Source organism: Danio rerio, chromosome 2 (genome assembly GCF_049306965.1).
Source record: "Danio rerio strain Tuebingen ecotype United States chromosome 2, GRCz12tu, whole genome shotgun sequence".
In the NCBI taxonomy this organism is placed as follows: Eukaryota; Metazoa; Chordata; class Actinopteri; order Cypriniformes; family Danionidae; genus Danio; species Danio rerio.
Window position 1 is genome coordinate 12695001 of NC_133177.1, and position 25035 is coordinate 12720035.

Sequence of the window (25035 nt, forward strand, 5' to 3'; positions counted from 1 at the left end):
ATTAAATATAGCAGGATAGGACGGGCAATTTCCCACACTTTACCTGTTTTTCTACAGGCCATTGTGGACACTGGGAAGACCATGAAGGCTCTTCTGGATCACGTTGAAGCCTTCAAGCCTAAGATGATAAAAGTAGCTGGGTGAGACTAATAGATTAATACAGGCCTTCTTTACCCAAAACTTTGAGTGCACATGCTGATCAGTGGATATGTTTTGCCTCTGTCACAGATTGCTGGTGAAAAGAGTGGCCAGTAAGACAGGATATCTGCCAGACTGTAAGTGGTGAATACTGTTTAAACTCTTCAGGACTCTACATAGAGTACATGTGTAATGATGGACTAGAATTAAGGATCTATTCAATAAAGTACACTGTAAAAAAATGTTAATTAACAGTTTTCGTATTTTGTGAGTTACAAGTTTTTATTGACGGTTGAGAATTGCATTATGGGATGTTGATCAACTTTTGATGTTGAAAATTCTTTACAGTTTAAAAGAAATGACTTATTGATATTTTAGTAGTTTGACATTTATATAAGGTAAAAGAAATTATATATAGAGAAATAAATCTATAAAATAACAAAATGTATTGGCAGTTTATTACAAGGTTTTTGTAGCGTAATATACATCACCAATCCAGACAATATTTTACTTTAAACTATTAAAAATGTTCATAAATGTCACTTTTTTTGAACTTTCTAAGGTTAAAATTTGTTGTAAAAAAGTTCAAGGACCCATAATGCAATTCAAAAGCATAAAAAGTAATTATAAACAATAAAAATAAAATCAAAACATGAGTCACAAAATATGGAAAACTGCTAATTTACAGATATTTTTACAGCTATGGTCATTTTTCCAAATTATAATACATAATTTTGTTCTTTGATTTAGCTTGAAGTATATCAGGCATATACATCCCCCTTTAGGTTGAGTTCAATAAAATCTATGGATTCTTATAAAATTAGCATAAGAAAAAAATCATCTTAGTGAGATCTATTTTTGGGATATATATAATTAAACCTGAATGCATTGCAAGTAGTCAATTGCACATATTGTTAACCATAAAAGAACAAGCAAGTGAGCTAAATAACAATTTTATGGTCATTTTTTTTTATCTCTAAATGAATTTTTTTTTTACTCTGGCTTGTGCTCCAAATTGTCTCATAATGTGCAATATGAGCTATAAAAGCCATTTATATTAAATGTAATGGTCACACTTTACAATAAGGTTTTATAAGTTAATGCATTTACTAACATTAATTAATATTAAGTAATTAAAAATGAGCCCAGTGTAATTATAAATGAATATATTAATCCTAGTTCTTGGTTCAATTAATGTTATTTAACATTATTGCACTGTGATTTAACATGAACTAACTCTGTGTCCAAACAACACATCACGTTACAAGATTCTTTACTTACCAGCTGCTGCACTCCCAATGAATTGGTAAGGGTAATAATAAAACTAATACATATTAAACCTCTTTAACGTTATTAAAATATAGACTATTGACAAGGGTGGATTTAACCTATAAGCAATGTAACAGGTTACTTAGGACCCCAGAAAATCTAGGGGCCTACAAATATAAATACTTAGTATAAATTCTATCTATAAATGAGTTATATAACATAGTTTTCTCTCATATTTAGTTAAGTTGAGGGTCTAAAAAATAAAAGTGTATCATAATTATTACGTCTGCGCAAATAATGGAGCAGTTCAGCAGTCAAAGCAGATGAAATTGTATTTATTATTTCTAGTTGTTTTTATTTTTATTTTTTTATTATTTATTTTTTTGTACAAAAAAAAAATAGAAAAGAAGATTAAGTTAAATAAAAAAAAAGTCAGCTGAATAAATAAATGCATGGGTGTATACTCTATATTAAGACTTTTGGGCCCCATGGGTGGAATTGTTTGGGGCCCCCAAATCACTAAATCCGCCCCGGCTGCTGAGTGACAGTTTTTCATTTTCAAAGCATTGCCTAGTTATTTTATTTTTAACATCTAAGGTAAACTATCTGCCACTGCTTTAAGTATTTTGGTTATAAATGTCATGTAAAACAGTCAACTCAAACTCACTTTAGTAGCATTTAATCACATAATCAGCCCCTGAGTTGATCATTGACTACGTTTACATGAACATTAGTTATCAAATTATTTGTTTAATCTGAATAAGACAATAATATGATTAAGGTGTTTACATGAGTTGCTATTTGAATGTTCCTTTATGATCCAGTTTTACATGTTAGCACATAATTCGATTAATGTCATTGCATCACTATGTTGTCCACATTTCCTCCAGAGTTTCATTTAATTTCAGGTGTTTTATTTTTAATTTCCCGACTTCAACAACAGTTCAGCAGTTTTGCTTTTATTAAGGAACATTTTAAAACTGCTTCTTTTATTGCATGTTGTGTGTGGTTAGGACACAGTGTAACAATAAAAAGCTTTAATTCCTTTAAAATATCAAAAAACAACTGTAGTAAATAAATGTACTGTTCATTATTTGTCCATGCTAGTAAATACATTACCTAATACAACCTTATTGTAAAGTGATACCAATGCAGGCCCAAAGCCAGCCTGGTGAAAGGGGTGGCACTTTTATCTAAACAAGTGAACGTTTATGCAGTTATACGCCTTGTTTTCTATTTAATTATGATACTTAAATACTGCATTTTAGTGACATTTTAAGCACTATTTTTAGCTGGATCAGCTTGTCGGATAGTCATCATAACCACACTTTTTGATGTACCAAAAATGTTGTCTAAAGATTAAGATAATAAAAAAATATGAAAAATACTTATTTTTATTATACAAATGTATATCATTAGGGAAAAAATAGGAATCTGTTAAAGTTTTAAATTAAAAACTGTGGCCTATTGTCATTTATTAGGCAAATAACAAACTAGCCTGCACATTCGATTTTCCTCAGTCACAATTTGGCTATTTGAATTAAAAAAAAAAAAATGACAAAGTATAGGCATGGGACAATAACCATTTTCAAGGTATAGCACGGTTTGAAAAAGTCAAGGTTTTAAAAACCACAAACATTTTCTACTATACCGTTTTCAAGGTATATGTAAATTGTTTGTTTTGTTTTGTCTGCTGTTTTTTTAGTTTTGTGTAGGTTTTTGGGACAACAGTATTTCCAGCAGAAAAGATATCATTTTAAATTGTAATGAAATCTGTGTTTTGGAAACTAATGAAGACAGCAGAAGTCAATGATTCACTTTAATTCTTAAACCTGACATGTTTCCTGATCCGTTTCTCAAAACAAAATATATTTTGTTCAGAGGGGTTAAAAGAACAAATTTTAAAGCAGTAATCACAATACCCTGAAACTATGATATTTTTATCCAAGGTTATAATACAGTCATAATCTTATACCAGCCCATGGCTAAAAACATAATAATAATAATTATAATGTAGTGCTTCACAATTTTTCTAGCCTCTTTTGTAAAAAAAAACGTACATTTGAAAATTCATGGATAACAACAATAGCCAAAATAGTATTCAAATTCATTTTAATATGGTCCGCTTTTGGTGCTTAACTCCTTTTATTGGTATTTTTTTTATAACAGTCAATAATAAAAGTCACTTGTAAAAGGTTTTCTCTTTAAAAAAAAAAAAAAAACAATAATGTAGCGAAAGATGGCTTTACTTGCGTTTGATTGTAAAATAAAAAAAAAAAAATGTTTGTTAGCATTGGCCAAAACTGAACAGCTGAAGTCCTGCTAAAGTGACAGCCAACAGAGGATTCTTCTAAAGCCTTTTTCGATTGGTTATTTTCACTATTTATGATAGCATAAAGCAGGTTACACGCCAAAAGCGCAGCTCGGCGAGGCGCAGCACCACGCATTTCAGAATTCTAAACATAGGTTTCTATCAGGGTACACACACTGGCGCCGTAAGTCGGCGGCTGTCTGCGGTGCCCAGCCACAACTCAGGACACTGTGGGTCTTCTGGACCCTCCTAGCTAAGGGCCTGCAATTATAATAGATCAAGATTTTTCATTTTGTCAAACAAAGTGTAATAAACTATTCTATTTATTAAAATGAGAATTAATTACATTTTCCCCTACAAAAAATGTGTTTGTAATGAAAACATCACTTAAAAATAACATTTGCTTTTCACCATTTGTTGCAGATGTGGGATTTGAGATCTCCAATCGTTTTGTGGTCGGCTATGCCTTGGATTACAATGAATACTTCAGAGACCTCAATGTAAGGGCCTTCTTAATCATTATTTGTCACCTGTTAAATCGCATGTTGATTGACATTGACATTCTGATTTGCTAGTCAGTCAGTGTATAAAATGTATTTGAATATTGTTTGCCACTTCTGTCAGAGAGAATTTTTTTAAAAGCCTATTATGAGAATGTCCCCAGACGAAGGACTCGCCCCCTATGTCTACATATTCCAAAGTCTGGAAGTGACAACTGGTGTGAGATCACCGTATCGTGCACTCTCTTTGAAGCATCAATGAGTTTGTTTGCCTGAACTTCGTATTGCTGTAATGCCTGTAATGTCTAGCCAAAGCGTGAAATGACAGACAGCAATAACACTGTGAGAATCAGGAAGAAAAGTCTCTCTGCAGCTGCACAGTTGTCCATTTGTCTCCATTTGGAGGCCTGGTTGCTAGGGGTAAGTGAGCTGTTGTGAAAAATGACACCCTCTTCAGAGAATGCCCTGGGCTGTTCAACTCAATTATCCAACAATCTAGTATCTATCTCTCACATGCATACATCATGAACAGAAGAGCACTAATCAATCTAGTGAGCCTATATGAGCAATAAGCCTTAAAATGGATTTTTAGACACACTCTCGATATGTTGAGTTTTACTAAATGCATGTATCAAATTTAGGCTTTCATAGTCAAACTCAAATAGCATTGCATAGATAATGCATTAGGAAATAGCAGGAAAACTGAATCAATCAGAAAAGAACTGTTACGATTTGCCAAAAGAAGCAGTAAAAATACAATTGAAATGTTTTTACATTTTTAAAATCATGCTGATTTTTTTTAGGATCAAGAAATGTTTCTTATTATTAATTTAGAAAGTGGTTGTGCTGCTTAATACATATGTCGAAACTGTGGCACTTTTTTCAATATTTGTACAAATATTTTAATAAAAAATGTTACCGTTACATTTAAAAACTTTTGGTACTTGTCGAATAAATTGATTAAACAATGGATTAACAACAATTTCACAATATTTCTTTAACAGTTAGTAAACTAAATATTTTGAACACTCGTGCAATTAAATAATAACAACATAACTAAAATATAGAACTATTGATTCATTATAAATTAATTTTCAAAGCTTATGCCACCCTCTACCTGTTATTTAAAATGAAAAGAAAATCAGACCCCATTTATCACTCATGTAACAACTCTACACCAAGTACTTATATACATATGTTCTAGGGATGTCCCCAAATTTCATGATTCTGGACCATGGTACGAGACTTTCTATCAGAACTAGTGGAAACTCGGATCCAATGCGACCCATTGCTTTTTCTTATGCTGAACGATTCATCACTCTCCTTATCCATCAACCAAAAAAGGTCTGTCAGTTGTTCTGACTGCTGCGGAAAAAAATAATAATAAAAAATAAAAAAAACAATCCTGAAACTATGGCTGGATCTATCTGCTCCAACTGATCTATCCTGGAGGCTCTATTTACTGGACAATATTAGTCTGGAATACACCACAGCTAAAATAAATGGTGCTAGTAAAAAAAAAATCTGTACAATTTTGGTCAAATATAAGAGAGACTGTATAATTTATGTTTCTATCCTGATTTTATACTTATTACAATATTACTGTTTTTATTTTTATTTTACATATTTTGTTGGGTGGATCTCGGGCTTTGTTAAAAAACAAAATGTTCAATAAAAAAAAAATACATATATATATATATATATATATATATATATATATATATATATATATATATATATATATATATATATATTAGTGCTGTCAATCGATTAAAAAAAATTAACTAATCGCACTTCTAAAAAAAATTAATCGCGATTAATCGCATTTAAAAGACTGAAACTTGTAATTTTGTCTATTCGAGTGTTAAATTAATGGAAACGCAGGACAATTACTATTTAAATTCAAGATATAATTCATTATTAGAATTTTTGTTTACTTGTAACACAGATTTCTTCATGTAAACAACATACCCACAATAAACCATCAAGATCCTGGCTCGACAGCCATATTTATTACAGAAATTAAAACACAGGCATGTTAATGCCATTTGAATTTTAAAACAATCAATACCAATAAAGAAAACATTGATTTCCGTATTGGATTCTAAGTGGACTGCAAAAAAATGCCAAAATACAGGCATTGCAGATATGGAAAATTATAATAATATTAATAAAGTATTGAAAATCTGTACACGCCCTTGGATAGGTTTACCAACTCCCCTTCTATAAAAGCACAAAAGCCATATATGGGAAATAACGAGAGTTGACAAATTAAAAAACTACTTTTTTTTTAATTTATTATTAAAATAAAATTATAATCCACACTGGAAATGTGTGTGCCTGTGTGTTTTGAGGGAGCCTAATAAATAATGAACATAACAAAAACTGCCTGCTGACACACACAGTTAATGTTGATTAATAAAATAAAGATAAATAATAAAAGCAATGTTTCAGAGACCCTAAAAAAATGTTTAACTCAACAGTGAAACATCAAACATAGCTAACAGCTTTTACATTGTCAATCAATTGAACTTAAACAATTAAAAAATGCAACAAATATTTGTTTGGGCAGAACTACAAAAATAAATGTAAAAAAAGTTGCTTAAAGGGCCATGACACCCCCCTCTTTCAGTTAAAGTCTACTTCAGAATTTTTTCAAAAGATGCATGATTAATGGGCGTGGAGCTCCGCGAGCATCGGGCAGGAGTGGGCGTGGCCAGCAGTTGAGAAGGGGAGCGAATAACTGCTGTTGTCAGTTATAGCTCACAAAATGAGACACAAAGAGGAGACGCATGAGTTTATAGTTTACAAAGTTAAAATGCAAAGAAATAAACAGTGATTTAATGCCCTGCTACATTTGTTATTCGTAATTTCATATACAGACAACAACAATTTATATCATTATAAAGATGTGTGTTCATGTAAACACTATAAATGAGGACTTCTCCCTCAATCCCCGTATCCAGCAGACTCAGTGCAGCAGGTCTCCTGACCCGTCTATTTTAACCTTTAACCCTGCTGGTAATCTGGAGGATTTAGGCAAACACAGCAGCACGGCGATGTGTCTGAATGTGAACGAACTCCTGATGAAAGACAGCGTCCGGCATTCTTTAATTCTCGTGCTGCTCTCCCGACAAAAATGCTAGCAGCACGCACACAGCTTTGCTGTATGATCGACCCTGACAAGATCGCAGGGGAAAACATGCAACAAACCCCGTGGATGATGGAAACAAACGCATATGAGCCTTCATGAACGGCTAAATACTGTGCCGTGGTTTCCGTGTCTCTCAGCTCGGGCTTGACACTGGCAGGTCTGGCAGGTCTCATGAATAATTAAGCAGCCGGCTCTTCTCATAGGATAAGAAAACTCCGCTATGAATAATAATGAGAAACCGACGCGTCATCATTGCACTTGCAGTTCTGCGCTACGTCGCCGATTTTGATCCCGCCCCAAAAATCATTTTAAACCCGGAAGCTGAAATTAGCTGACAAAAGCTCAAAATTATTCAGTTTTCCCCACAATTAAAGCTGACAGGTGCTAACATTGTCTTAACTGATGCTCAACACACACACACATCTGTTAATACAAAAAAAAAAGTTCTCCGGGGTGTCCTGAACCTTTAAGTAGCACACTAGTTTGGTCATGTATAAATATCATTATATTAACCATATGGTATAAACATTATTGTCACTATAGGCCTACATCATGCTGACGATCAAAAACACAATGTCATGATATCTCATGCGCTTGTCTTTCATGTATTAAAATACATGAATGACACCCCTCAGAGCTTTAGAAGCGGACATTCTTTATCATTTGTAAAATAAAGACTTGCAGGTTAAGGAAACAGCATTATAGGAGGAAGTTGCCGCAGCCTTGGTGCAGATTAAAAGTTTTAAAAAGTATATGTATAAGGACAGATAGGTAACTAGATAGAATAGACAGGAATATATTGATATGTGCCCCGCTGCAGAGTGAAGACGGAAAAGCCTGCTCTCCCGTGGCGCGAACCCGCGTGTGAAAAAACAGGCGGGACTCTTGGCTATTTTAACGAATACACACTTACGTTACACAGAGCCCAACATGGAAGGTTGTGATTGGGTCAGCCCAATGTCAATAAAGAAAAGAACTAATGGGCTGCAGATTATGTCACACAGGCGCTCTGTCTGGAAAAGAAACATCTTACTTTTAGAGCGTGACAGCTCACACAGTACCGTCAATCATTGAGGCAGAAAGACATGACAGTCTGCTGAGTGTTTTATGGGCCGTTCAGATCATATGAAGATGATCAGCCTGGCCCAAAAAGTAAGTCGAAACAGCGGTAAAATGCCCGGTGTCTGCCCTGGCCACAACAGAAAAAAAAAAACTGCATTAATTGCGTTAATTTTTTTTACGCGTTAATTATTTCAAATTAATCGCATGCTTTAACGCGTTAATTTTGACAGCGCTAATATATATATATATATATATATATATATATATATATATATATATATATATATATATATATATATATATATATATATATATATATGAGCAGTGTCACAAATAGCAATGCAATATGACTGATGTTTAGAACTGCAGAATCCATTGCTAGGTCACTTTAGAGCTTGAATGATTCTCTAGCGAAATGTCTAAAGTAGGGCTGCAACTAACAATTATTTTAATAATGTATTAATCTTTCTATTATTATTACGATTAATCAATGAATCGGATAAAAAAAAGAAAATCATTCATTTCCAACCCTTTATTCAAAAAGCTGATCCCTGAGCTGATCCCTGAGATGTTTTCTCCTGTTTTCAATCCAAATATCTAAATATTTTTAAATTAGGATGCACACTAGACACATGAAACAGCATAATAAATTATGTCTTGTTTTCTGAATTGTGATTGTTTGCATAAAACAAGTTAAATTATTGGTAATTTGGGTAAGGAAAATAATCTTAATGAGATATAATCTCAAACAGAAGTTTTAACAGTTGACATAAACGTGTAAGTGATCGTGATCTTTAATGTGAGATGGTCGTCGCCATGTTTACTTGCGACAACGCATTTGCCTTATTCATAAAAAGCAGAACACGCAGGATTCAGCACGTAAATTTGCCAGTTATCCCCCAAATACATGCAAGTAAGTGGCTGGTGAACTTGGAGAAGAGTAGATTCAACTTTATAGTTACTTTCTCTGTGTAATGTGTATCTCATATGAAGAAAACACATCTGTAGATTATGTTTGAATGGATTGCTAGACTTCCTCGTGTGTTTTACAAACTCTAAATGTATTGTTTTACTAGTACGTGTGTGTATTTACGTGTCTAAAACATAAATTAAGCAAAAGGCGTTTAAAACACTGCATAATTATGATAATATGACACGTCTTTCTCAGCAGGGTTATGTTGGTTTTGTTTTGAAAAGAAAAAAAAAAGGCGGAAAAAAGAAACACTTTTTCGAATGTCCCTTACTGAAAGCTCTGCTCAGCGCGAGCTCTCTGCCTCAGCACCAAACACCGCGCCAAAGATCAGTTTGATTTTCTCAGTTGCCGCTCTAAAAGTAAACGAGCTAATGCTAACTTGTCATGCTCTTTAAGCTGGATAGTCAGCACCAGGGACTGTACGGTCCTCACTTCAGAACGGAACAAAAGTAGAACCATGCTGTTGAACTTCCTTCTTTCTCATCCCTGTCTATGAGGCACCAAACTCTCTATCAGTGCAAGAAAGAGACCAAGTTCGCTCAGCTCCGCGCTGAGTGTTTTTTAATAATCAAACATCCACATGTCATCAGAATCGATGAAATCGATTATGAAATTCATTGCCAACACTTTTAGTAATCGATTTTTATCGATTTAATCGATTCGTTGTTGCAGCCCTAGTCTAAAGTGATGTCAAAATTGTGTGATGCTGCTGACATTTTTAGATTATAAGGCTGAACAACATGCAATTCTATCAGTCTATAATGATTACCCAGTATTTCTGTGTTGCAAATGGGAGATCCCAACAATAAACTCTAAAAAATCCAAAGCAAACACTAGAAAATTACTATGGTATTAATACAGCCCTACAATATACAAAAGAGAGAGATCAACTTAGAATGTCACTTACCTGTTTTACAATGATTTGATCAGCTGTTGTTGGAAATTTAATAATTTGTTGAAATTTTTAGTTTTCTCCTCTACGGACTTATGCGGTCTCTGACACCATCTTGTGCTGGAATGTCAACCGTCATTTTCTTTGCTCTGCTCAGTATGACAGGCTGATGGCCGCCGATGCGCTAAATCTCTGAAATTTTAAATATTTAAAATAGGCACCATCCTTTTAAATAAACTGCAAAGTTGCAATGTAAACAACTACATTCTGGACTAAAAAAAGCCTCAAAAGTACATTATGTTGTCCAACAGCTCCAATATTTGTCAAACTGAAGTAAGTTTATCTATCTGCTGTCACTCTATGTGGGCGGAGTAAAACACAAAGATGAAGAGGCTGTACGAGTGCTGTTATTGCAGAATATTGCACTGCTATCAGCCAATCAGATTCAAGAAGCAGACAGAACTGTTATATAAACCTATTTAAATTATATAAAATATTTGACCTGTTTTATTTGTTTAGTTTCATGTGATTGAACTATTAACTTGCATGAAATCTGAACTTTTTATAAATTGAATGAGTTGTCAGTTACATTGTTCGTGCAAACTAGTGCTAGTGTGCATTTAAAAAAAATTGTCCTGGTTATAATGTGCATTTGTAAAGGCATACAGCTTGAACAAAGTGCTAGTCATGAAATGCTAGGTAACTTTTTTTCAGTCAGAAATTTATTCATATTATTAAGCAAAGTCAGTAGCAATGCTTGGATCACATAAAGCTAAACTATGCAGAGGAGACTTAGAGAAGATTTCATATCAAAATCCAGCTGACAAAAAAGTTTGGGAAATGTACTGATTACTCAGTCTAATTTAAATTGCAGTCTCTTTTACATATTTGTGTTTTTATGCATTTTCATGTATTCCATCATTAGCTTAGCAACATGCTAACAATAAACATTCTTAAGGCTCGTACATAAACATAAGGCATTTTTTTTTAAATGACGCTTTTAAGCCTGGCGTTTTGTGCGTTGATGTGCTTGATCAGACTGGTATGCTTTATTTAGTGATGAGGTGTTAAACGTTGACAGAAAACGCGACCAAAAAACGTCTCTGTGTGCACGGGTATTTAGAATTAACTATTGAACATGTAATTCTGCATAAAAGTATTCTATCTTTAGCTTAGCAACATGCTAACAATAAGCTTACTTAGAATTAACTGTTGAACATTTTTGCATAAAAAGTAATCAATCATTAGCTTAGCAACATGCTAACAATAAATTATCTTAGAATTAACTGTTGATGCATATTTCTGCATATAAAAGTATTACATCATTAGCTTAGCAACATGCTAACAATAACCGTTCTTAAGGCTCGTACACACGGGGACACTTTTCGTTTATGTTTATCATGAGCATTTTATGAGGCGTTTTTCCGTATTCAAACACAAGCGATTTTCACTGCCGTCAAGCAGAAGAGTATGCAAAATCACTCCTTGACGTTAGATGGCGCTACACAACTTTAAGCTTCTGACACCAACTTATAACACAGAAGAAAGGAAGTTCACACGCTTGTTGTTAAAGTTACTTGTGACTCGAACAAGCATGGATGGTTCAAGCAGCAGCTCTAGCGATGAAGAAATGATTACTGTTCACAGAGCAATAAGCAGCTCCACGTTTTTAATTGCCTGAGGGCATCTTCTTTAATGTGCACTCGTATTCACAGTTGTGTGCTTGAGCACCCCTAAATGCTGTTTACTGTAACTTCAGCAGCGCCGTGCACGTAAACAAAAGTGTGAATCTGATTGGTGGAGAAGGTTTTGACGCGGCGCATCAAAACAAAAAAAACGTGCAAAAGGCGTTTTTTTTTAAAATGACACTTTTGCGCCTGGTGTTTTGCACGTTGATGTGCACGATCACACTGGTGTGCTTTATTTAGTGACTAGGCATTAAACTTCAACAGAAAACGCGAGCAAAAAATGTCTGTGTGCACGGGCATAGAATTAACTGTTGAACACATAATTCTGCATAAAGTGTTCTATCTTTAGCTTAGCAACATGCTAACAATAAGCTTACTTAGAATTAACTGTTGAACATTTTTGCATTAAAAGTAATCCATCATTAGCTTAGCAACATGCTAACAATAAATTCTCTTAGAATCAACTGTTGATGCATATTTCTGCATATATAAGTATTCCATCATTAGCTTTGCAGCATGTTAACAACATACTCTCTTAAAATTAACTGTTGAACACATTTCTCCATATAAAAATATTCCATCATTAGTTTAGTAGCGGGCTGCACGGTGGCGCAGTAGAGAGCACGTTCACCTTGCGGCAAGAAGGTCGCTGGGTCAGTTAACATTTCTGTGTGGAGTTCTGTGTGCAGGTTTTCCCCTTATTGGCATGGTTTCCTCCAGGTGATTCGGTTTCCTCCACAAGTCCAAAAACATGTGGTATAGGTGATTTGGGTTGGCTAAATTGTCCCAAGTTTATGTGTGCGAATATGTATGTATGGATGTTTCCCAGTGATGGGTTGCAGTTGGAAGGGCATCTGCTGTGTAAAACATACCCTGGATAAGTTGGCGCTTCATTCCGCTTTGACAACCCCAGATTAATAAAGGGACTAAGCCAAAAAAGAAAATGAATTAATAAATAGTTTAGCAACATGCTAACAATAAGCTCTGTTAGAATTAACTGTTCAACACGTATTTCTGCATATAAAAGCATCCTATCATTAGCTTATGCTAACAATAAGCTCTCTTAGAATTAACTGTTGAACATATTTCTGCATATAAAAGTATTCCATCATTAGCTTAGCAACATGCTAACAATAAGCTCTAGTATTGACTGCGGAACATCTTGTGGAGATAGAATTCATCAAAGTGATAAATCATCAAAATCATTCATTTTAAGCTGTGTGTTATCCACCAGGGCAAGCCGGATCCTGAGATGTAATTGGGCAAATTGTTTTGGTCTTTATAACCCACACACTGGGAAAAACGTACATTCTGACACAAAATGTTCATTTTCAAAGAAGAATAACTGACTTTAGCTATGTTTTTGATAAACAACCACGTTCACTTAGCATGTTTTTTAAATATTTGCAAACGTATTGTATTGTCATGCTTTTGAAGTGTCCCATTTACTATTTTTATCTTGTTCTGTCTGTCTCATAGCACATCTGTGTGATTAGTGACAGTGGGAAACAGAAATACAAGATCTAAAGAAGAAAGTCCCAGCACTGGAACATGAGCATCTGAATGTCAACTCAGGAAGATAAAAGGTGTCCATGGATCTAAAAGGATGTGTTATTAAGCACTTCCTAGCCTACAAAGATCTCCTATTTTTCCAGTGTTAGATATGAACAGGTTTTACTGGATAAGGTTTTAATTGTGAACTGAGATAAAGCTTACTGAATACTGCACCCTATAGCCTATTCACACATTTTAAACATACTACTGCAGAAATAACATACTATTCCTACTAATATGTATGTTATTTAGTCATTAAAAGAAGGTATAGAAGGAGATGAGGGTGAGCAAATGATGACAGAAGGAAATTTTTATGAGAACTTTGGGTGTTTTCAATTCACTAAAGGAACTTGTTTACCATTAAGTTAATTTAAAATATGTTAGGCAAGACACTAACTATTCACAAAGTTTGTTTTTCAGAACCTATAAAATGTGAACTACAGAAATAAACCGAATTTTAAGGAATTGTTGCATGTGTACATTAAAGTTTACATTTGTGAGATGTTTTTATACATTTGATAACCTCTTGTAACAACATTAAAATTTTGTGCATTTGTTATATTCGTGTACTTCTTTTTTTTTTTACAGTTATATTGTCAAATAGCACAGATGAAAGCATGTCTGTTGGGTTATGGATCATTTGCTGTGGTATTGTTATGGAGATCAGCAGTCATACTTGAGCGAAACAACTCAAACATGCCACACACAAAGGGATGAAGTGGAACAGAGTTTGCTTGGGTGTGTGTTATGTAACCGTGTCTGTTGCTCATTGTTTCCTTTGGCCAGCCTCTTTTGCTCATCTGACTGCTGACTGTGATCAGTGCTGGTGAATTATGTGCTGTGTTTGTGTCAGATACAGATTCTAGATATTTACCTGCTATGAAAGCACCTTAAAAGGCTTCTGTTTTGCCCCTTTTATCAAAGATGTTTTTATATCTCATATCGCCATAATATGTCTGAAAGTTTAGCTCAAAATTACTATTAGGTCATTTATTATATCCTGCTAAAAAAAATTATTATTTTTTTTTTTTGATCGGAAGGAATTGTAGCTGTTTTGCGCCTGTGCCTTTAAATGCAAATGAGCTGGTTCTCCCCGCCCACTGTACTGACATATCTGCTTTTCCTGTGTCAAACAAGATAATCACAGAAACAGGCAACCAATGTTGCCAAGAATTGGTCTACTTTTGATCTATGTTTTGTTTTTTCATCCTGCGGATTAAAGTTTTGATATATCCAAAGTTTCTTTGCAAATCCTGTCTTGACATAATAATACACAACTGTCAATTGGTTGGTGGGTTAAATCGCAATGTTTTATCGCATTGCAGTCAGCCTTAAAATGGATGGACTAGGATCCTGATTTAACATTAGAATATATATTTTTTTAAAAGCATGTTTTTACTACTCTACCATAGATATATACACTATATATCGCATACAACATGTATGTCATTCAACCAAATTAGCCAAGATGCGGGACTTTTTGTGCTCCGTACAGGTGTAGTAACGAGCAAACAAAGAAAACAGAGCATAAACGCAGAACATTCCATAGGTAAGATTTTGTTTTTTGCAATTTTGTATGTTACGAACTTTTGTGCTAAACAGTAACATATTGATGATAATACAGTCACTTACTGCATTGGCCATAAGGAAAAGCAGCACAAACTTGCACAAAAATTTTAGACTTATGATAGTTTTGTTGAATAAATTCAGCAAACAATGGAAATGAAATATAACAAGACGCTGCACTGCCAGAAACTTGTATTATTGTCGGCTATGTAAAGTAACAGCTAGTTTTTGATGTAACTCACAAGGATGCCTGATAACATAATAGCACTACCTACTGCGCCACTGCGTCACCCTGAATGCTTACAATGGAATGTAAAAATGTAAGTTCACATACCCTGCCGTACAGGTGCAGTGCGCTGTCAGAATGCAGTTGTTTTGCTTGTTGATGTTTACCCAGGCCTTGTAAAGTTGCTTCTTGGTCTTCTTTCCTTGTCTTTGGCTAGGCAGAACCTTGGTTTTTAGCACTACAAAGTTTTGAATCTGGTAATCATGGAACATTACCTGCACATGACCAAACAGAACTAAATTGTAGGCATCCAAAATCTTATAGGCCTTTAACTTCTCTCTTGTAAAAACACTTGGAGTTTCAATGAGTTGTTGTATACAAAGTTGTATATTTTGGCCCACTGTATGCTTAGCCATTTGGTCTATTCCAATATCCATTGGGAGGGTGCTATCGTAAATGGACTTGTCAGACACACAAACCTGTGAAGCACACTAAGAATCGCAAGATTTCTTTCCAGAAACATGAAGTGTTGATAAGTAAGTGTCTGTTGCTTACATCAGCTTTGACAGTAATATCATTCTGTTTGTCAGGTTGACTTGAAAAAAACTGGCTTACAGTGTAAAAGAACATTTTACAGTGTAAAATGAATTTACAATATAGGGAAAAACGGGGGCTAATGTAAAAGGGCAGCTGTAACACACTCAATTCTTCCAATCAGAAAGAAGCTAAATAAGCTTGGCTGGTTTTAGCTGGTCGTCAACTGAAGCCAGCCAACCATCTTTTTTTTCAGCAGGGTGATGTTAAAATGATATAATTACCTCTGGTCTCCACTGATTATTAAACAAGAGGTGGGATGTAGGCCTACAGGTGGCTTAGGCTATTACTTCCTCTGAAAACTATAGGTGAGCAGTTAGAAATGGAAGAAGGAACACAACTGACGTTGGTAGGTCACATGGTAAATGTGGATTTCATTTATCTTTCGCATATTTAAAATACATACAGAATACTTTTTTAACCAGTCGCAAAGGAATTACTTAGTCAAAAGAACAATGTGGATTAATTCAGAAATAGATAGAATTGGCATAATACACTCACTCACTGTCTGCTTCATTAGACACTGTTCAATTGAAATTCATAGCTTCTGTCTGGAAGCCTTTTTGAAATTTCAATCATCAGAAACAAACAATAAAAATAAGACGTAGGTTGGTAATTAAATATGCCAAGTAATGCCGAGTTCAGACTGCATGATTTTCAAACTAGTCGTGTCACAGATGTTTTCACACTGCATGACTATCTGGGCTAGCGTTTCGTCGCTGCTTTGTTTACATTGCAAGATGGATCGGTGACAGGGACTTTCACATTGCATGACTTTACTATAGGGAGAATCGCCGACAACTTCGTCCAAACTACGTCTCACAGCCAAAAACACGTAGTATATCTTTTGTTATTAACTACATAATGAGAAAGAAGCCTTTAATGGGGTAGAACATGTACATGTTTGCTCACCTGGGTTTAAAGGGAATTAGCCATTTCTCCTCAACGTTGATAATAAACTAATTTCTTTCTGTATGAAATGTCAAACAGACACGGTTGCTCCTGAGTCCTGTCAAACCTCCACTAGTTTATCCTCCATTTCGTGGGTCCAAATAAACCGAAAATGAGCGCTTTTAACTTCTCCCCCAGCCTCCCGCTGGCCTGCAGCAGGTATACACACACGCACACACCAGTGAATGCTGCTCTCTCATTGGCTGTAGGCGATCGCTGATGTTATTTTCAGTCAAAACTCAATTCACACGGCATGATTTGAATAGCCGACAGCTCCAGATATTTAGCATGCCAAATATCTCACAGGCATCGGCGACTCATCGACAATTCTCTCAGATCGCGTCTTTGAAAGTTCATACTGTGTGATTGTCACTCACGTGCACGAGCAGCGATTCGCCTGTGATTTCAGGCATTTGTCGGCGATTTCTCAAAACCTGTCGGCGAGCCAAAATCGGGGCTAAAATCAAGCAGTCTGAACTAGGCATAAAGATTGTGCAAATTTTGGTGGGTGTAGCTTGAAAACTAAAGATAACTTCAAAACAAAATTTGTCAGTTGAAAAAAACAGGCCATTGATAAGCAGTTGAACATTAAATCGCTGATCATCATTACAGAATTACAGAGCTGTATGCTATAAATAACTTTATAAAGCATATGGCCACTCTTTGATACAGCCTTCATGAATTGGACAACTTTTGTCTTTGTTCTGGTGTTCTTGACATTGTCTCTGCACACACTTAGTCAAATAAAAGTTAAATTTTACTTCACATTTTTCTTTTGGAGTTTGGGGATGCTACAGTTGATTAGAGTTTGCACACAGATGTATATGGTCCTGTTAAATTGCTTGATAACCCTTATTAGACCTAATGACTCACAGGACTGCTGTCCATTGCAAGACTTTAAGGTGAAAAAATCCTTTTAAAACATCTTTTGTCATCAGAACACAGGAAGTAAAGACAACAATGAGTTATGACTTGTTCATTCCTCACTCAAAAAAAATTGTTAGGTTGTTTAAGACCAATGTTGGGTCAAATATGGACAAACCTACACTGTAAAAAATGCAGGGCTCCACACAACATCTCATGGTCTCTCAATGCAAATCGATTGAGTTAACTTAATTGTTTTTTTTACAAATTTAAGTGAATTGAACATAAAATAATGAAGCTGCCCCCCAGTCAATCAATGAACAATACATTTACTACAGTATTTATTCATGTTAGTAAATGTTAGTTAATAAAAATACAGCTGTTAGGTTATGTTAACTCATGGTGCATTAACTAATGTTAACAAGCTCGGACTTAAATGTTAATAATGCATTAGTAAATGTTCAATTATTATTAATAAATGCTGTACAAGTGTTGTTCATGATTAGTTCATGTTAGTAAATTAACGAACTAACTAATGAATTAACTAATGAACCTTATTGTAATGTGTTACCAAAGTTTTTTATACCGCTTTACCAACAATATTAAACGGAAAGAGAGAGAGAGGGAAAAACATTATTTGATGAATCGTTGGCAATATTTCCTTAATTTGATGTTGCAGTTTAGCTAAATTAAACCACGCCTCCACCTAAAGTGACTTGCGATGTGGCTTCTCCTTTTGCAATGCATTAAAACATTGTATTCTAGCCGCAGCCACACTTCATTCTCGAAATGTATAGTCTGTCTAACGTGCTGTATACTAACTGTATAGTATATTATGGGATACAATCAGCCAGTGCAGTCATGCCTTCATAGTAAAACTCGACATTTTGTGTCTGCCAGTTTGTTTACTTGTGGGACTTCCATTGGGTTTTCCCCGTATGTTAATTCTGACCAAATGAAAAGCAGTTTAGGAAATACGTTCAATAACAATTGGCCAATGAGTGATGTGGATTTTTAAATTTGTTGCCCTTGGTCCAGACCAGTGGTCACCAAAATTGTTCCTGGAGGGCCGGTGCCCTACAGATTTTAGCTCAAACTCTAATCAAACACACCTAAACAAGCTAATCAAGGTCTTACTAGGTATACTTGAAACATCCAGGCAGGTGTGTTGAGGCAGGTTGGAGCTAAATCCTGCAGGGACACCGGCCCTCCAGGACCGAGATTGGTGACCGCTGGTCCAGACCAAATGAACTGAGCTACAGATGTGAAAGCACCCTAATTCTTGCAATGTTTTTGAAATGATAGTATGATGATATAGTTACTGCTTTGACATGACAACTGAAACTCATATCTGACTCTAGAATCACAAAAAGATTCTTGACCTTATTTTTTGTTGTTTGACTCCAAGGTACGCATTCACCTTGAGAACCTTATCTCTGTTCCCAAATGCAATGACTTCAGTTTATCTTTGTTTAACTGAAGAAAGTTTTGCCTTACCTAACTGTAAATGTCATCAATTCATTGGCAGAGAGTGTCAATGAGGCTGTAGTCATTAGGCAATAAGGTTAAGTATTTGGCACTGTGGCAGGTGCCAGAGTGATCTCACAGGTAGGCGCAGAGATGGTTGTGGAGCTTGCTGCTTTTTGGTTCCTTACCTGGGGCTTGTAGCAATGGAGTGTGAGGGTTTAGTTCCAGCAAACATAAGTACCTCCATCATTTTTGAAAAGCTCAAGAGAGGCGAGCAAAGTAAAATGAAGAGCATGTCTGGTGACAGAGGCTGTGGCTCTGGAGTTACTGGCTGCTGAAATATATTTTCCTGACTGTTTTCCTGGAGATCATTTTCCTATCATAATTAGTCATAATATAAGCCCTAAATGGGACTGGTCCATGTATTCCATGATGGCGCTTTATAAAAAAGTAAATTTATGAGCTCTAAGTGGGATTGTTTATGGATTTCAACTTAGTCTTGTTTGAAAAAGCCCAAAAATGTGCTTTAAAGTCATTTCAAATGTACTCTTCTTATATGTGTGTGTATGTTGAAGAGCCGCTGAGCTAACAGCTGACAGGCCGGGGAAACACACACACACACACAATACTGTATTTCTGACACCAGACGGCTAAGGTGTATAACAGCTTTAGCATACACCTTTCTAAGTTGTGTCACAAAAACTCCGTAATCCATTAAAAACGCTACTAAAACTCATTTTCGTAGCGCAAATCACTTATTGTAAACATTGTAAATGGAAGTTCAATCCATTCTACCGGAAGACGCTGGTCGATATGGCGCCCTCCATGCAGCAGCCAAGAAAAAGGTCTATAGGTAAATTGGGTAAGCTGAATTGTCCAGACTGTTTTTGTGTGAATGAGTGTATAAGGGTGTTTCCCAGTGATGGGTTGCAGCTGGAAGGGCATCCACTGCATAAAACATATGCTGGATAAGTTGTGGCGATCCCCGATTTAAAAAAAAAAGGGACTATTTTGTTTGCAATGCCCGTCTTCCAGCAAATTATTTGGTTCCCAAAGGACAATTTTTTCTCATTTCATACACATCAGAATAGGAAAAAATTGACAATCTTAAATTCCATTCATACCGACTTTAAAGGAACAGTTCACCCTAAACTGATAACTCTGTTGCCATTTTCTCACCCTACCTTTCTCACCCTAAAGTATTTTGGAAAATTCTTTTGACCACTGACTTCCATAGCATTTTCTTTTCAGACTTTGGAAGTATTCTTCAGAATAATTTTACATTCAACTACCAACTGAAGGTGATTAAATAATAAATAAATGTTATTTTTTTGTGAACTGTGCCTTTTAATGGGTTCTAAGTTAGCCTTGCCATAATTAGCCTCAGTATGAATGCTAAACTGTGTAGTAAATGGGTTCTGTCTGCACCTTATTTGAATTAGATCTAATATAAGCCTTACATGGGACTGTCTATAAGTTCTGTTATTAATTAACCAAAATAAATAAACAAAATAGCATACTGGGGCAATTTTAATATGGGATTTGATCCCATATCAATCCTAAATGTTGGTCTCATTTTAAACTGTTAGTTTTCCATGTTCTTTTCAACTATAATTTGCAGATCATTTAAATAGCTGACACATACAACCAATTTTAAATCAACCTATTGTGATTCAACTTTGGCGTCACATTTAATCCAACAATTTAATTCAACATCAAAGTGTCTGAACCTGTAGGCTGTGTGCACAAGCTTGTTCGTAATGCAACTTTTTTCAACAGAAGAACTGCTGGAGGAGCTTCCTGTCATAACTAGTCTGAAAGATCCTCAGTGTTCCCACTGCACATTAAATGCAAACTACTGTCTACATGATCTAGAAGATTTAGAGAAAGCAGGATGACTACATGGGTCAACCTCAAAACAAACAAAACATTTTAGAGCTGTGCAGCATAATTATTTGCCCCTTATAACTCATATATAGGAATCTGAAAAATAAGCATGTCATATATGCAACACATATTTCAAAATATTGCAAAAATAGCTGTTTACATTTTTGTTAAACCATGGAAATTTCATATATGTACATATACACTCACCGGCTACTTTATTAGCAACTGCCCATTAACACAAATTTCTAGCCAGCCGGCAGCAACCCAACGCATTTAGGCATGTAGACATGGTCAAGACGATCTGCTGCAGTTCAAACTGAGCATCAGAATGGGGATGAAAGTTGATTTAAGTGCATTTAAATGTGGCATTGTTGGTGCCAGAAGGGCTGGTCTGAGTATTTCAGAAACTGCTGATCGACTAAGATTTTTTACGCATAACCATCTCTAGGGTTTACAGAGAATGAAAAAGAGAAAATATCTAGTGAGCGGCAGTTCTGTGGGCACAAATGCTTTGTTAATGTCAGATGTCAAAGCAGAATAATGGCTAGACTGGTTAGAGCTGATAGAAAGGCAACAGTAACTTAAATATACCACTTAATACAACCGAGGAATGCAGACGAGCATCTCTGAACGCACAATATGTCGAACTTTGAGGCAAATGGGCTACAGCAGCAGAAGACCACACCTGGTGTCACCCCTGTCAGCTAAGAGCAGGAAACTCAATTTGCACAGGCTCACCGAAATTGGACAATACAAGATTGGAAAATCGTTGCCTGGTCTGATTTTTGCTGCGATATTCGGATGGTAGTGTCAGAATTTGGCGTCAACAACATGATAGCATCTATCCATCCTGCCTTGTAACAATGGTTTAGGCTTGTGGTGGTGGTGTAACGGTATTGAGGATATTTTCCTGGCACACTTTGGACCCATTAGCACCAATTGAGCACAATGCCACAGCCTGAGTATTGTTGCTGACCATGTTCACCCCTTTATGACCACAGTGTACCCATCTTCTGATGACTACTTTCAGCAGGGAAATGCGTCATGTCATAAAGCGCAAATCATCTCAGACTGGTTTCGTAAACATCACAAAATGAGTTCACTACACTCAGATGGCCTAAACAGCCAGCCAATAGATCTCAATCCAATAGAGTACCTTTGGGATGTGGTGAAATGGGAGATTCGCATCATGGATGTGCAGTCGACAAATCTGCAGCAACTGGATGAAGCTATTATGTCAATATGGACCAAAATCTTTGAGGAATATTTCCAGTACTTTGTTGAAATAATGCCATGAAGGATTAAGGCAGTTCTGCAGGCTAAAGGGGGTCTAACTCAGAACTAGTAAAGTGCACCTAATAGAGTACAATTATTAGCAATAATTCTCTATTTGCATCCATATAATGCTATTCAACTCATTAATAAACAATGTTAAAACATGTTTTTTTGAAAATTGTATTCTAAATACTCAAAAATGTTTGGTGATTAAGGGCTTTATTTTGACGGTCCATGTGCAGAGCGCAAAACGCAGGGCGCAAACGCTTTCAGGGCGTGTCAGAACGCATTTTTGCTCATTTAAGGATGGGAAAATCCGCTTTGCGCCATGGCGCATGGTCTAAAAGGGTTGAGTTTATTTTCTTAATGAATTATAGGTGTGTTTTGAGAATAAACCAATTAGAGTGTCATCTCTCATTCCCTTTAAGAGCCAGCTGTGTCGCGCCATAAGCGCGCATTCGCTATTTACATGACGTAAAGAAAGTCTAAGTGGAAAAACTGAGCATTTCACTAGCAAACAGTTAACAGTTTTTTGAACAGAAAACAGTTAAACAGAGCATCTACCGCGCAAGAATGAGAGATAATCGATCTACTTACACTTTCGCTCTTGGATACAGAAACCTTTACGCACAGACATCAATTAGTCTATAAATAATTAATTGCGTTTGTTAAGCGCAAATATTCGTTTCAAAACTATTTCTAAATTCAGTTCTAATTTCCAGCAAACGAATAAATGACCAATAATAACGAGGTGTGTTTAAAAACCTGAGTTATATCCTAATACACATGCTGTGCCCCATATGGTCTAAAACCTGACAGGTGGGCAAATCTAAGCTTGTTTTTAATAAAACAAATATAAATATGGATATAATAAATAATACTGCTAATTATAATAACATTATACAAAAGCAAATTGTTATGAATGAACTGAAAAAGCCTCCCGAGATGAAGAAGACATAAAAGCAGTGATTTTTCATATTTATGTAGGCTAGAAAATAATGTTTTGTAATATTTTAATCCTTTATATTTATATCCTAAATCTATTCTTATTATATCCTACATATATCCTTAATATTTAAAAAAAAAATTCATATGTAAAGATATTTGCCTATTGCTCTCTTGTGCGTATTAAGCAGTGTGTAAGTGAGGCGCAACTCTGCGCTGGAGTTTAGACTGGGTTTGATTTGGTCTAATGAAAAATCTATTATAGTTTCTCAAAATAGCAACGTGCCAGCGGTCCGCCTCGGAACGCCTTCCTTTTTAGACCAGAACGCCTAAGGGCACACATATGAGCGCAAATGCATTTGCTATTTTAACAGCGTAGCGCAACACCTCAAAACGACTCTTGCGCCAAGCTAAACCTACCAAAAGACTATTGCGCCACGCCTTGCGCCACATTGCGCTGGGTGTTTGATAGGGCCCTTAGTCTATTATCTACGTTTAGTCCGTTGTACACAACATAAAATCCAGATATGTGAATATTACAACAACGAGTAATGTTTTTGCAAATAGACTCTTCATATGTATAATATATGAACATATATTCCAAAGGTTCAAAAATATATATATAAACAATCATTTTAGCAATATGGCAATTTAAATATACAGTGTGTTGTATTCATTCATTCATTTTCTTTTTAGTCCCTTTATAAAGCCAGGGTAGCCACATCGGAATGAACCACCAACTTATCGAGCACATTTTTCGGAGCGGATACCTTTCCAGCCGCAACCCATCTCTGGGAAACATCCATACACACTCACTTATACTCATACACTACGAACAATTTAGCCTACCCAATTCACCTGCACTACATGTCTTTGGACTGTGGGGGAAACCGGACCACCCGGAGGAAACCCACGTGAAAGGAGGGAGAACATGCAAACTGCTAACAGCAACAGCAACTGACCCAGCTGAGGCTCAAACCAGCGACCTTCTTGCTGTTAGGCGACAGCACTACCTACTGCGCCACTGCGTCGCCAGTATGTTGTATGTGAAATCTAAACAAGAATTTGTATGTCACATATGTAATTTGCATGTATTTCCATAGATCAGATTTCTGAATGGTAAAATACTTTCAACTGGGCCCTGGGCCAAAGTACAATCACAGAGTATCTTTTAAATCTTTTAGTTCTCCATAGAGTTATTACTGCATCAGGGAATATTAGAATATTACTTGACAAAGAAGAGCTATTTCAAGCCAAAATAAGCATTAAAGGCCTAGTTCTGTGAACAGTCTCCACCCAGTTTAAAGTACATTACATTTAACTTTTGGGTTATGAGGAAATGAGTCATGACATTTTTTTTATGTCTAAGTCATGTTTAAGTCTACGTCTGTGGTGGTGTATAGCTGGACACTGAGGTACATTTCAGTAATGTGTCATCAACGTAGACAGTGCATTGTGCATTCAACTGGCTCTGCTGGAGGTTGGAAGCTTCTCTGTCTAGACTAGATGCTTCAGGAAATGACAAAAACAATTTATGTTGCCTCCGTGAATTTGATAGCTATGCAGAAAGACAGAAGAGAAAAAGCCAAAACACGTCAGACAGATTGTACAAAAATATATGTATTTTTTCTTCTGTTTGAAATCTTGCTGATACCACTCACTAAATTTGTTTGTAAAATGATTTCAGTCTTGTGAGTCCTGTATTAATCATGCATAAGT

At 35.6% G+C, this 25035-nt stretch overlaps 2 protein-coding genes across 2 annotated transcripts in view; both read left to right on the top strand.

The window, feature by feature from the left end:
• Positions 1–14779, top strand: part of prtfdc1b (phosphoribosyl transferase domain containing 1b) — a 24633-nt gene extending 9854 nt beyond the window's left edge. Inside the window, exons 6-9 of the mRNA NM_199518.3 lie at positions 58–140; positions 229–275; positions 4142–4218; positions 13467–14779. Of these exons, the coding sequence (NP_955812.2) occupies positions 58–140; positions 229–275; positions 4142–4218; positions 13467–13514 (255 nt within the window). The 3' untranslated portion in view covers positions 13515–14779. The remainder of the gene's footprint in view (positions 1–57; positions 141–228; positions 276–4141; positions 4219–13466) is intronic.
• Positions 1–25035, top strand: part of ro60 (Ro60, Y RNA binding protein) — a 489528-nt gene that overhangs the window by 342446 nt on the left and 122047 nt on the right. The window lies entirely within an intron of this gene.